The sequence below is a fragment of the Lynx canadensis genome, chromosome B3, assembly GCF_007474595.2.
Source record: "Lynx canadensis isolate LIC74 chromosome B3, mLynCan4.pri.v2, whole genome shotgun sequence".
Taxonomy (NCBI): Eukaryota; Metazoa; Chordata; class Mammalia; order Carnivora; family Felidae; genus Lynx; species Lynx canadensis.
In genome coordinates, this window is record NC_044308.2 from 18477604 (window position 1) to 18490608 (window position 13005).

Here is a 13005-nt window from a genome sequence, read left to right on the forward strand (position 1 = left end):
AAGCCGAGGGGGAAATGAGTGAGGCCAATCCGAGACGAGTCCCAGCCTCGATCGGCACGCCTCCTCTAACTGTCGCGAATGCGCAGATGGCTTTACGGCAGGCAAGGGGTGGGGGCAGCTGGGGGTAAGGAGGGGAGAAGGAAGCAACCAACCAACCAAGTCGCCCCCACCCCCCACCCCCACCCACCCCGGACCTGGTTTACGGCTCCGGGCTCAGGCTCCAGTGCGGCCGCTGATTGGCTGCTGAAGGCTTGGTCCCATCCCAGTGACCCCAAAGTGCTGGAGGGAGGGGGCGGGGGTGGCCCAGTGCAAAGTGCATCCCGAAAGCCCCCTGCCTGGAGCCCCTGCGGCTGGCACTTCGGACCCTGTATGACCCGGGACCTCGCTGCCCCGAGACCTCTCGTGTGCTCCGGTAGCTGGGAGCCTCCGGCCCGGAGCGCGGCAGCCCCCTGCTCCGAGCCCTCAGACCGGGACTGCCCCCCCCACCCGAGCCGGGACTTCCTCCCTGCACCCCTGCCCCGAGGCTGCCCGGCGGTCAGGACCGTCGCCCCCATTCTGCTCGGCTGTCTGGATGCTCGGCGGGCTGGGGCCGTGAGGCACCAAGAAGGATCAGGAACACCCGTGTCCGGCCCTGCCTGGGATGTTTGTTCAATGGAGAAGTTGGTGAGTGTGGAGAAGGCTGAAAGGAGGAAGAGAAGCAGCAGCTGAGGAGACAGGTAAAGTCAGTTACCTCCCCCGAGGGGAAGGGGACTGGCGGGGAGGAAGAATCACTGCTTCTTCCTGCCTGCCCTTATCACTCTTCCTTTTGCTACCCCTTCTCAGAGCCCCTTCCTCCTCGCCCCTGGGTCACTGCACCACTCACTGGTTTTTGCTTTCCAGGTTTGAGCTGGCTAGAGGAGACGAGAGAGCAGGAAGGGTCAAGCCACCCACCAGAGAAGCAGCAGAGAGCCTCTGACCAGCATCCTGTATAAAGGTAATAAGCCAGATCTCCCCACCCCCATTGTTTATTTCTAGCCCCTATCTCATTAAGCATTGCTTTATTTTCAGCGTGGTTACCTGGAAATGCAAGTCTTTCCTGGCACCCAGTGTCCCAGCAAAAACAAAACTCTGCCGGTGCCTGATCCCTAAGATTTTAATTAATAATAACTTCTCTATCCCAGAAACATATTTTCCCTTCTCTGTACATTGTGTTTTCTTTTTTTCTTTTTCTTTTTTGCATTATCTTTCTGTACACTGTACCATTTACCCTGCTCTGAGACTTTGAGACCTTTTTGTAGCCCCCCCCCCCCAAACCTTATACTCCCAGAGGAATTCCTCAATTCCTTGTTAATTGCTTGTTAATTCTGAATGACTCTACTTTTTAATTAAACCACAATTTTCTGTTTTCCCCTTATGTCTGCCTATCACCTTTCCTCTAACTCTGTCAGAAAATCTTTTGAGTTAACTAACAGACAAGGGTTTGGTAGAGGAAGATGCGGTAATGGCTTGCAATTTATGACTTTTGGAAAATAACTTGACTTTTCCTGCTAGTGAAAAGTGAATCTGTGTACCTTAATAGTGTGGATAGTATGAAAGCAATATTTGCTCCTGAAGCACCTGTAACTAACTCTTCTGGCTTTTATGTGTTTCTGTTGACAGATGTGAATGGGTTCTGAAACTGTTATAAAACGATAAGTAATATTTGTGACACCTTAGATTTTCCAGAAGAACTTACAAAACTTCATACAATATTTTGTTAATCATTTGACACTCAAGAATTTGAAAACAAAGGGATGTTTTGGTGTGTTTAGAATCTAGGGCTTTATTCTTGCACTCTTCATAGATAAGGTTTATTTCAAAATCCTTACAGATAATTTGTTAGATTGAAATTTAAGCATCTAATTCATGTGATCACATTTCTGTCGTCGTATTTTGTTGCTGCTTCTGGAAAATACACCAAAGGTAAGTTTAGGACATTCATGTAATTCCTAAAGAGGGAATATGATCAGGGAAATTATATAAGAGTTAATTCACAAATTAGTCAAGTGAATGACTTCTCTAACATCCAATAACAGGAGTATAAAGTGACTTGTTAATCTCAGAGTTATTTTAATATCTCAGATTGTTTAGGGAATTTCAGGTACAAAGAAGTACTTAAAATAGCAGAAGTTGTTAGGAAATCATTGATTTACTCTGTTCCACTGGACTTTCTGCCTTCCCCCAAAAGAAATTTATGCCTTTCCTGATTCTTTTAATTGTGAAGACATTGCTAAAGATACTTTTAAGTGCTCTGAGGGTTTGCATATTCTTGAGACCTGGTACTGGACTCCAAAGGGAGAGTGTATGCTACTGAATGGAATTGAAAATCAGTAAAATCAGTATCTACCACTGACTGTTCCATGGTGAACATTTAGGGCAGCCTTTATGTGCATATAGGGTCCACTTCACTTCAGTAAAAGCTAGGCAGAAGTCTATAAAAGTTAAAGGCAATTTTCATTATGCAAATATGCAAATCTCCAGAGAGATGCCCAATGATTACTTTAGGAATTTTGTCTTTTAAATGCTAACATATTTGGAATATGTTTTTAAGGTAAAGACAAATGATGTGTTTTCTATTCAGGCCTTCTCACTTACATATTTTTTCTACTTTAGATATGACTCTAGCATGTTTTCATTTGCAAGGGGTATTACCACCTGAGATGGTAAGGGAGCAGGTCTGTGGTGAGTCAGGCTTGTAAGTTACAGAGAGAACACTGTTTCCTTCTGGTTGGCAGCCAGATCATTCTCATTGCTTAAATAATATTTCATTGCTCCTCTCAGCTTTTAACTGCTTTTCTATGATTAGGGAATATGTATATAAATCGTTGGCATCTATTCCTAGTATTAGCATGATTGAGAGTGTTTGGTCTAGATTATGCTGAACATTTAAAACGTTTAATATGGGTAATTATTTACCAGCATGGACAGTTAGGTAGTTTATATTTTTCAGATTGGTAGTTAACTTTGTGTTAATTCGATTGCCATGTATACAGGTTTTTAGAGAAAAAAAAAATGGAAAGAGCCTGATTTATTTGATAACCAAATATAGATTTATAGTCACATAGGGAGAATAACTGATTTTAACTGAAGATCTACAGGGATGCATTTAGAGTATGCTGTGGCTCTATACTTACATTCTTTATACCTGAAGTAATACCATGCATGATTATTTAATATTCTATATATATCTATTTTCTTCACGTTTAACTTTGGTAACACAGAAGTTCATACTATTCCTAAAAAGCCTGAAGTCAGATAAGGTTTATCTATTACCTAATATCTGACTTACATCCTTTTATTTCATTTTCAGCTGAAGACACTCCTTAAGGAGAATGATTGCCTCTTTTTTTGCAAACCTTCTAGGTACTGATGTAAGGCTGCTAAGATGATAAAGCCGGACAGGGGTTAATATGATAATATTGACAAGACCTCCTCATTTACAACATTTGTGATTTAAGCCTTGAGTTGAGTCTGGATAGTGCATTATACAATTTCCTTTCTTGCCTCCTTCACATTCCGTGAAAATGGTTGGTTTTTCTGCTGGAACATTTGAGAATTATAGATAAGTTGTGCATGATAACACATCCTTGTGTTACGCGGAGGCCCAGTAATTTGGAGGAAATATGAATACCCTTACTTGTTTTAGAACATAAACACCATGCTAACCATGAGGAGTGATCCTAGAAAACACTTCTACTTTATTTTGGGTTCCAGGGTCTTGATCATATCAATAGTGCTGGTCAACATAGACCTCGGCCATGTTGTACACTTTGGGCCTTACAGTGTTTCTGCAGCCATCTTCCCTCTTAGAACTTGTGACCCAATGGTGTTGTTTTTTTTTTTTTTTTCCCTCAGAGCCAATATCCTTGGAGTTGCTGATTTTATTTTCTTACCAGCCTGTATATCTCTGTCTGTTCTACAAAGAAATGCTTATTTCCTTTTTTGAGTAGCAAGCTGTTATCTTGTTTCTAGTGGTGTGAAATCTGAAAGCACAGTTCTAATTTGTATCACCTAATCCAAAAATATGTGGACTTTTAGTGAAAATAATATGCAAAGAGCCATTAGTGACTAATCATTTATGCCAGAGGAAATCGGGGACATGTGGCAAATCTGGTGAAAGTTTTATACAATTTTAGACAGGTCTTAAATATATTTTATATTATAGTTATTTTACTCTTCACTCTGTTCTGTGAATATAAACTTCTTTTAATTATGTGAAGCAAGAAGTTTAGTTTTAACTTAATGAAGTTCCTTTGGCATCTTTATAGAATTTAGTGTTAACATCTTATTTTTTATTTTTTTTAAATGTTTATTTTTGAGAGAGGGAGAGAGACAGCGCAAGTGGGAAGGGGCAGAGAGAGAAAGGGGGAGACATATTATCCGAAGCAGGCTCCAGGCTCTGAGCTGTCAGCACAGAGCCCGATGTGGGGCTTGAACCCACGAACCGTGAGATCATGACCCGGGCTGAGGTCAGATGCCCAACCGACTGAACGAACCACCCAGGTGCCTCAGTGTTAATTTTAATTCCTAAATGTATACTTTCTAGTATGGTCAACAGTGTAAAAGCTCAGAGGCCTGCATTGTTTCCTTTTGACCTGACGTAGATTAGAAAAGATGGATTCGTAAAATTTAAACAACATAGTTCAACACACTATCCTGCAGTAAAACCTCATATAAAAATGATAGACATTGGGGAAGTGGCTCATTTTGATACATAATTCTGAAGTCTTGTCTGCATGGTTTGTTTTTTGTTTTTTGTTTCTTGTCTTTTCTGACTGAAACCTGGAATGGGATTTCTAAGATTATACCCTCAGAATTTTTGTCATTGTGAGTCATTAATTTAAAAACAGCTTACACTGTACATTTATTTCTTTAGAAAATAGCCTCCTTGGCCATATTCTATTATTTTATAGGTGACTTCTTCATGAACTATCAGATATTCAAATGTGCACTCCTTGAGGGGAATATAGACTTTTCTCCATTTTCCTGTGTCTGGACTTCTCTGTGATTTTTTTTTTTTTTAAGTATTTATTTTTGAGAGAGAGAAAGAACATGTGCAGAGGAACAGGGGAGGGGCAGAGAGAGAGGGAGACAGAGGATCTGAAGTGGGCTGTGCAGTGACAGTGGAGAGCCCAATGTGGGGCTTGAACTTATGAACTGTGAGATCATGACCTGAGTCGGACACTTAACCGACTGAGCCACCCAGGCACCCCAACTTCTCTCTGATTTTTTAAATAGTATGTTTAGCACTAGATATTGTATTTACTTTTTAAGTTCAATAGTCTTTTTTTTTTAATGTATTCATATATGGATAGCTATACTCTATTAAGTGCAAACTCTCCTAAAATAACACCAAGATAAAAATTAATTACTTGTCTGGTGCTTTGGACTATTAGGATGTTTTGGTAATGGTAATTAAGTCATTGCCTTTCATAATTTAAGGGATGCAGCTGACAAAGGACTCTGTGTGCATGGTATGTGTGTCTTGTTTTTTTTCCAGTAAAAACTGTTGCATGTAAAGTGCTCTTTTGGTTTAAACCTATAGTTATTGTTTATAGCACTTGGTATTGTCAGAAAAGGGAAAAACGATCTTAACATTTTTAGGTGTATCTAATTTATTTTAAGTATGCAGAACTCTCTAGTAAAGTTTTACCAGGGGGCGACACCAGTGGCCAAGGCCTAGGAGTGTGCCAAACACATGTCAGGGGCTCCGTGGACTTTCATCTGTCTGATTGAAGTAGCCCATACGGCATTATTGCAAGTTATTGTGGTTTGTGCATCTTTCTTGTTCAGAGAAATAGTCACTTTATCCTTTAACACAAAGCCTTTTCTTGATATTGTTAATAAATCAGTACCATTTCATATTCCCCTCAACCCCCACTTTGCATGCCCTCCTCCCCACTTACCCCCTCTGCCTCCATGGAAGGGGCGATGGGTAGATAGAAGGCCTAAGAACAAGATTCCTAAAGGCTTGAAACCATGGAGAGCTATCTCCGCTTCTCTTGGGAGGCAGGGGATACCAAGGACACCCTTAGAAGTAAGGCAGCCAGTGCCATTGATTTTTGCAATGTAGATGTAGCTCATGTGGAAAATAATCACCTGTTCATTTGTGGAAAATGCTGGAGGCTTCTCATTGGAGACCTCGGTTTGCATTTTTTAAACAAATTTTTATTTTAGTATAGTTTTAGATTTACAGAAAAATTGCACAGACAGTACAGAATTCCCATATACTCCACACCCAGTTGCCACCAACAGCTTATATTAATAGATGGATTTGTCACAATTAATGAACCAACAATGAACATTATTATTAATTAAAATCCATATCGTGTTCATACTTCTTTAGCTTTTACCTAATATGCTTTTTCTGTTCCAGGATCTCATCTAGGATACCACATTACATTTAGCCTTCTTGTTTCCATAAGCTCTTCTTGGCCATGACAATTCCACAGACTTCCTTGTTTTTGATGGCTTTGACATTTTGAGGAGTACTGGTCAGGTATTTTGTAGAATGTCCCTCAGCTGGAATTTGTGTGGTGTTTTTCTCATGATTAGGTGGGGGTTATGGGCTTTGGAGAGAAAGATCACCACGGTAAATTGCCATTCTCCTCATTCCATGCTTGTCACGTGACTTGGCACTGCTGCCTGTTAACCACGATCACCAGGCTGAGGCGGTGTTTTTCAGGTTTCTTGCCGTAAAGTTGTTCTTTCCCTCCTTTTCCATGCTGTCCTCGTGGGAAGGAAATCTCTACATGGCCCACACTAAAGGAGAAGGGAGTTATGTTCTACCTCCCTGAGTAGGGGGGATCCATGCAATTATACGGAATTCTGTACAGGAGATTTGTTTCTGCTCCATCCTTTATTTATTCAATCAGAGCATTATGGGCCTGTTGGTATTTATTCTAGACTTTGGGTTAGAATCCATACCACTTATATTTATCTTGTTCAAGTTGTTCCAGCTTAGCTACTAAGAGCTCTTGTGGTTGGCCCGTGTTCCTGTGACATTCCCCCATCACTGCATTTCTCTTTGAGCACTTCCTTTTTGGCACAGTGAGATGCTCCAGGCTCATATTGTATATTTCCTGCCCCACTCTCAGAATTGGGCATCTCTGTAAGGATAGTTCTGCATTTTTTGCAGCTTGCCTTGTAGGAGTTGTTCTGATCATGTCTAATTCTCTAATTCATTTTTTAAAGAAATGATAGTTTTATTTTTTTTATTTATTTTTTTTTTTTAATTTTTTTTTTTTCAAATTTTATTTATTTTTGGGACAGAGAGAGACAGAGTATGAACGGGGGAGGGGCAGAGAGAGAGGGAGACACAGAATCGGAAACAGGCTGCAGGCTCTGAGCCATCAGCCCAGAGCCTGACGCGGGGCTCGAACTCACGGACCGCGAGATCGTGACCTGGCTGAAGTCGGATGCTTAACCAACTGCGCCACCCAGGCGCCCCAAGAAATGATAGTTTTAAGTTAAATATTGTTTCCAAGTGTGTGCTGGCCAAGTCTTTGGCCTTGGAAAAAGGAAAGGGTCAAAGTGGACTATATACTGATGTGGATTGGTTGTAAATTCTGGTGTGCAACCAGCGGCACCTAGGACTGCCACTCTTCCCCATAGTACATCAGGTTGTCAGGTTTTCAGTAGCCCAGCCTTTCCTGTTTAAGTGATGGAGGGCTTAGCATACCTACCCTACTGGGATGGGGTGGGGTAGTAGTTCTCCCAGTGAGTAATTTCTAGAGTGATTTGAGCATAAAGTGTGGAAGTCACTTAGCATGTGCTCTTAACCTTAATGGAGTTCATAGACCTAGGGTTTAATCTATATGAAGAAAGATCCTTTTTTTCTTTCAATTGTAGAGAGGATTTTTCCAGAATTCATATAGGGAAGCTGGCAAGGATGTTGTTAATCTTTTACGCAGTTTGATGTATATATAAAGGAATAACCATTTCAAAATGATTAACATAATGCTTTTTAGGGCATATGAAGAACCAGCATTTAAAGATATACTCTCCTTTTGGTTGTCATAGATTCCATTTTGGCCCTGACCACCTACTATATTGAATGAACACATACTTTCATTTTTGTCCTGTTTAGAAAAGAGCACACGCCTAACAGTGTCAGTTAAAAAGTAATTCAGATGAAGCAAGCCTGAAAATATATTCTGAATAGAGCAAAAAATAAGATAAAAGGAACCTGTACTTGCATCTGAATTTCAAATGTGTGATTTTTTTTTTAATTTACTCTTTTTCAAAAAACTGCCCTTTTAAGAAAAAAATCCTGAAAATACACCATATCCTGTACCAGTTTGGAGATTAATGTAAGTCTCAAGATCATTTTCTCTAAGAACTGACCTGAGTTCTTTCTCTGCTCTGGAAGTTTGATAGAAAGCACTAAAATTTAAGCTCATCGAAAGGTAGAGTGTGTAGGCATCTCTGATTTTTTATTATTTTTAGGAATCTTCCCATAATTGGTATTTGTTTTTAGGTTAAGAAAGCTCAATCACGCTGCAATCTGGACACACTCTGAGCCTTCTCCTCACAATGCTGTATGTGCACAATGGTTATTAGGCAATCCACGTATCAGAAGAAGGGACATTCTTCCACAAGGTAAGTGACTGAAGGTTATTGGTCATCTGTGCAGTTCTGGGGAGGAAAATCCATATAGCTTTTGCTTTTCCCTTCAAAGCAGCTAACATACACTAAACACAACACTTGCTAAAAGAAAATCCAGGTTTTTGTTTGTTTATTTTTTATACTGTTTGAATCTTACATAGTAGACCTCATTTAAGAGCCAAGATAATGGTCTCATTAAAAAAAAAAAAAATCTGTTAAAACTGATTTTGAGCATATAGTAGTAGTTTTCATTAATTTTTTCCAGTGGTATTCAGTGTCTTTGCTTACAACTCTAAAAATACACAGAAAGCTATTCCAAAAGGGTTCTTGGTCATTTTTAAGATGAGAGACTTAGTTTTATAGTGTTGATTGAAAAAGTAATTAAGCAAAGGGATAAGGGAGAAAATCATGTTTATTAAGGAGACAAATTGTCAGGAAATTTCTCATTTCCAAATTTTCTCTGAGGAGATAGCTCTTTGTAATAGTAGCCTGATATTTTTAAATTATATTACTTAATAGGAATACGAGTTTGAAATAACCATTTTCACTTTATGAAACAACATAGGACATTTGATTGTATTCTTAAGCTGTGATGATTTGACCTAGGTCAGGCTTAAGTTTACCTTTGTACAATCTATAGCAAGAGGTTTTGCAAGATAAATTATTATTGGTAACAAGATTATCCCAAGATGTCTAACCTACATAGGAGACCAAAATGTCTTTAAAGGACTTTATCACATAATTTTTTATTTTTAGAAATGGAAGCCGCCTAATTAGGAGATGAGTCTAATCTATTCCTTAAAATTAGCCCAGATGGAATGGCTTCTTAGAAGCGTGTTAGTTTAAGCTTCTGTAAGCTTCTGTAAAGCTTAAAAACCCACTGAAAAAGTTTTTGTACACACACATGTAAGAGCCACTTTTCACAATTCACTTTGGACTTTTTCCTCTTTGCATGAAGGAGATCTCGTTTTATATTGAGCCTGAGTGCACACCTCTTTTGTGACCTGTTAGAGGGTGCAGAAGTCCAGGACACTACTTTTTCTTTAAAATGATTTTTTTTTCATGTGGTGTTGTTTCGATTCTTACAGGTTTTTTGTTTTTTTTTAATCTCACTTGGATTTTCTACATTTTCTTTTTTTTAATTAATTTGTTTTTGAGAGGGGAGGGGGCAGACTGAGGATCCGAAGTGGGCTCTGTGCTGACAGCAGAGAGCCCGAAGAGGGGCTCAAACTCATGAACCGTGAGATCATGACCTGAGCCAAAGTCAGATGCTTAACTGACTAACCACCCAGGTGCCCTGATTCTTAGAGTTTTTAGATATTTTGTGTGATCTTGGTACTTTGCCAATTAGAGTAAAACTTTTAGAAAACTGAAATTAGAAAAGTGGAAAAGATAACGTGGCAGAAAAAGAGGGGTGGTAAATCATGCACCAAATAACAAAGTGGGGAGGATAGAAAGAAACAAACAAAAGGAAAATGCATACTCTCTATGCATTTTACTTTACCCCACGCACTTCTTTCCCCCCCAAACCTTTCACCCTTTGGGGCTAAAAATAAAATATTGAAATACTTTAGAGGACTCATCTTAAGTTTTTCATTTTTTTTTTTAAACTGCTTCTCATAGTCTTTAATCTTCATAGGCTATGAATTGACCATTTGATACCCTGCATTCACTCACTGATCTGTGATCGAGTCCTTGAATGGTTTATAACTGCATGCATTAGGGAAATTAAACTCTTTAAAAATTTTTTTTAAATGTTTGTTTATTTTTGAGAGAGAGAGAGAGAGAGAGAGACAGAGCATGAGTGGAGGAGAAGCAGAGAGAGAGGGAGGTGCAGAATCTGAAGGAGGCTCCAGGTTCTGAGCTTAGCACAGAGCCTGACGGGGGGCTCGAACTCACGGATCATGAGATCATGACCTGAGTGGAGGAAGTCACATGCTTAACCAACTGAGCCCTGTTCCCCCCAACCGTGCCCCAGGGAAATCAAACTCTTAAGGCAAGCACTCACCTGACTACTCTGTTGTCTCCCATTTTCTGGCTGCCCAGCATCACCTTCCATTATACCTAAAATATGCTGCTATGTTCATAGGATGTTTGCTTTGAGTTTTCAAAAGACTACAGAAGAAATTTCCTGTAACCGCAACTTAAGACATTATGCCTGGCTTTTTGTTTGAAATCTTTTATAATCTTTGGGAAGCTACCAAAGTTCCGGTTATAAGAGGTGCATATTAATTAGTTGTAGTAGGATGAACTGTCATGACTAAGATTTACATGATTTAACAATGGAAAATTCTGTGCTATTTAATAGACACACTGCGAGGAGCCAAGTATTCTAAATTTCACATATTCTACTTGCCCTTAAAGGCTGTTCCCTGTGACCTAATGAATCCTTGGTAAAAAGTGGACTCAGCTAGGATGTTACACCACCATTGTCGAAGGAACCCTGAACTCCAGGAAGAATTGCAGATTCAGGCTGCAGTGGCTGCCGGGGATGTTCACACAGTACGAAAGATGTTAGAACAAGGCTATTCTCCAAATGGCCGGGATGCTAATGGCTGGACCCTTCTTCATTTCTCTGCAGCAAGAGGGAAGGAAAGATGTGTTCGAGTATTTCTAGAACATGGAGGTGAGTCTTCTGGAAGCAAACCTTTTTTGTCAAGGAGAAACTTAAATTATATTTAGTTTAAATATATGTGTACATGTATATAATGTTTAATGCTTCCTTTTGGTTGATACCCACCTTCTTATTCTCTCCTTTGTGAAGATTTGTTGCAGGTGTGCTGCGTTTTGCTTAAAACCAGATTGTTTAAAGCACAATTTGGTGAATATAATGTGCTTCCCCCGCCTGTAACTGTATTTATACATAGCCAGATTTTCCTGGGTCATTTCAAGTAAAAGCAACCCTCCATGTTGTCCGGCTGCTTCTGTTTCGGAAGCAGAAGTGGTTGTGGTACCCACAATTAGAGAGTTGCACAAGTTTCCCGTTTGATAATTGCTCATGCAAACAGACCTAGCAGGGGTCCCTTTAAGTGTCATGCCCTTAATGAAGTCCTATCTTTTGAAGTTACCTCTTTAAAAAAAAACTTTTGGATGGCATCTTTTATTACTGTTTTAGAGCTCCTGCCTTTTCCAGGTCTGTACATAGTTTGTAGGTTAGAAGATAGATTATCTGAGGTCTTGTTGTGTATAAATATACACATTTGGGAACGACATCTGACATTTTATGCTTTTGCTTTGAAAATCTGTGCATTCCCATAGTTAACAATTTCCATAATAATAACTAATAATTATCCCAGACTAGTTTACTTTTTTCCCCAGTTGAATTTCTTAATTTTCCAAAGATGGGCTAGATGTATTCTGTATTCATACCCATGTTATCTTTGTAAATTATGGTGTAAAGCAGCTTATTTGGGACTCAGGTTCCACACATGCCCCTTCTGGGGCCTGCACTGCTCTTTGACAACCACTTGGGTTTGTTTTAAGGTGTGCTATGTTATGAGATGAGTCAGCCTCGTAAACCCACCTGAAGTACAGAAAACTTGAGAAGTCCCAGGGTTCTCTTGAAGGTCGTGTGAATTACGTGAAACTAGGGACATGGAGGGTGTGAGTGGGAACTAATTGCAGGGCGATGCTAAGCCCGGGACCCCGGGTCTTCACACATCCCAGGGGTTCCATAACAGCAACTAAATCCCTGAAACGGTGGATCGTTGACGGCCCAGCCATTCGCTGTCCCATGCCTGCTGTGTAGCTGTCCTCCCTCCCTCCTGCCACCCTGGCTCTTCCCTCAGTTCACCTTCCTCTTTAGAAACCTCAGTCCTGATGTTGATGAAGGGGAAATACAGAGAGGAACAGGAGAAAGATCAGGGAAATTGAAAGCCATAGGATCTGAAAAATTCTGGCAGTGCTTACCAAGATCAGAGTTGACATTTTTTTTTTAATGTTTATTTATTTTTGAGAGGGAGAGAGACAGAGTGCAAGCGAGCAAGCAGGGAGAGGTAGAGAGAGAGACACACACAGAGTCTGAAACAGGCTCCAGGCTCCCAGCTCTGAGCTGTCAGCACAGAGCCTGACACGGGGCTTGAACTCATGAACTGTGAGATCATGACCTGAGCTGAAGTTGGACTCTCTGTCAGCTGAGCCACCCAGGTGACCCCAAGAGTTGACAACCTAGTCCTGTTGCTTTCTGCTTCTGCCAGCCTTGCTTTTAAGCAATTAACTAAGGGGGAAAAAAAAGTCAATTACTCAGGTAATAACATTACTGTGTCTCCTTAAATAAAACAGTTTTCAAATAAATCACAAATAAAGCCAACTCCCAACTTTGCCCAACTCCCAATCCTTTCTGCCTGCCCCTCTCAGAAGTAACCATAGGTATGAGTTTGG

General features: G+C 40.2%; 1 protein-coding gene across 2 annotated transcripts in view; it reads left to right on the forward strand.

The window, feature by feature from the left end:
• Positions 1 to 127: 127 nt before the first annotated feature.
• Positions 128 to 13005, forward strand: part of ASB7 (ankyrin repeat and SOCS box containing 7) — a 52938-nt gene continuing 40060 nt past the window's right edge. For both annotated transcript variants that reach the window (XM_030317502.1, XM_030317503.1), the window contains exons 1-4: positions 128 to 716; positions 880 to 973; positions 8498 to 8619; positions 10990 to 11251. In XM_030317502.1, coding sequence (XP_030173362.1) covers positions 11041 to 11251 — 211 coding nt within the window. In that variant the 5' untranslated portion in view covers positions 128 to 716; positions 880 to 973; positions 8498 to 8619; positions 10990 to 11040. The remainder of the gene's footprint in view (positions 717 to 879; positions 974 to 8497; positions 8620 to 10989; positions 11252 to 13005) is intronic.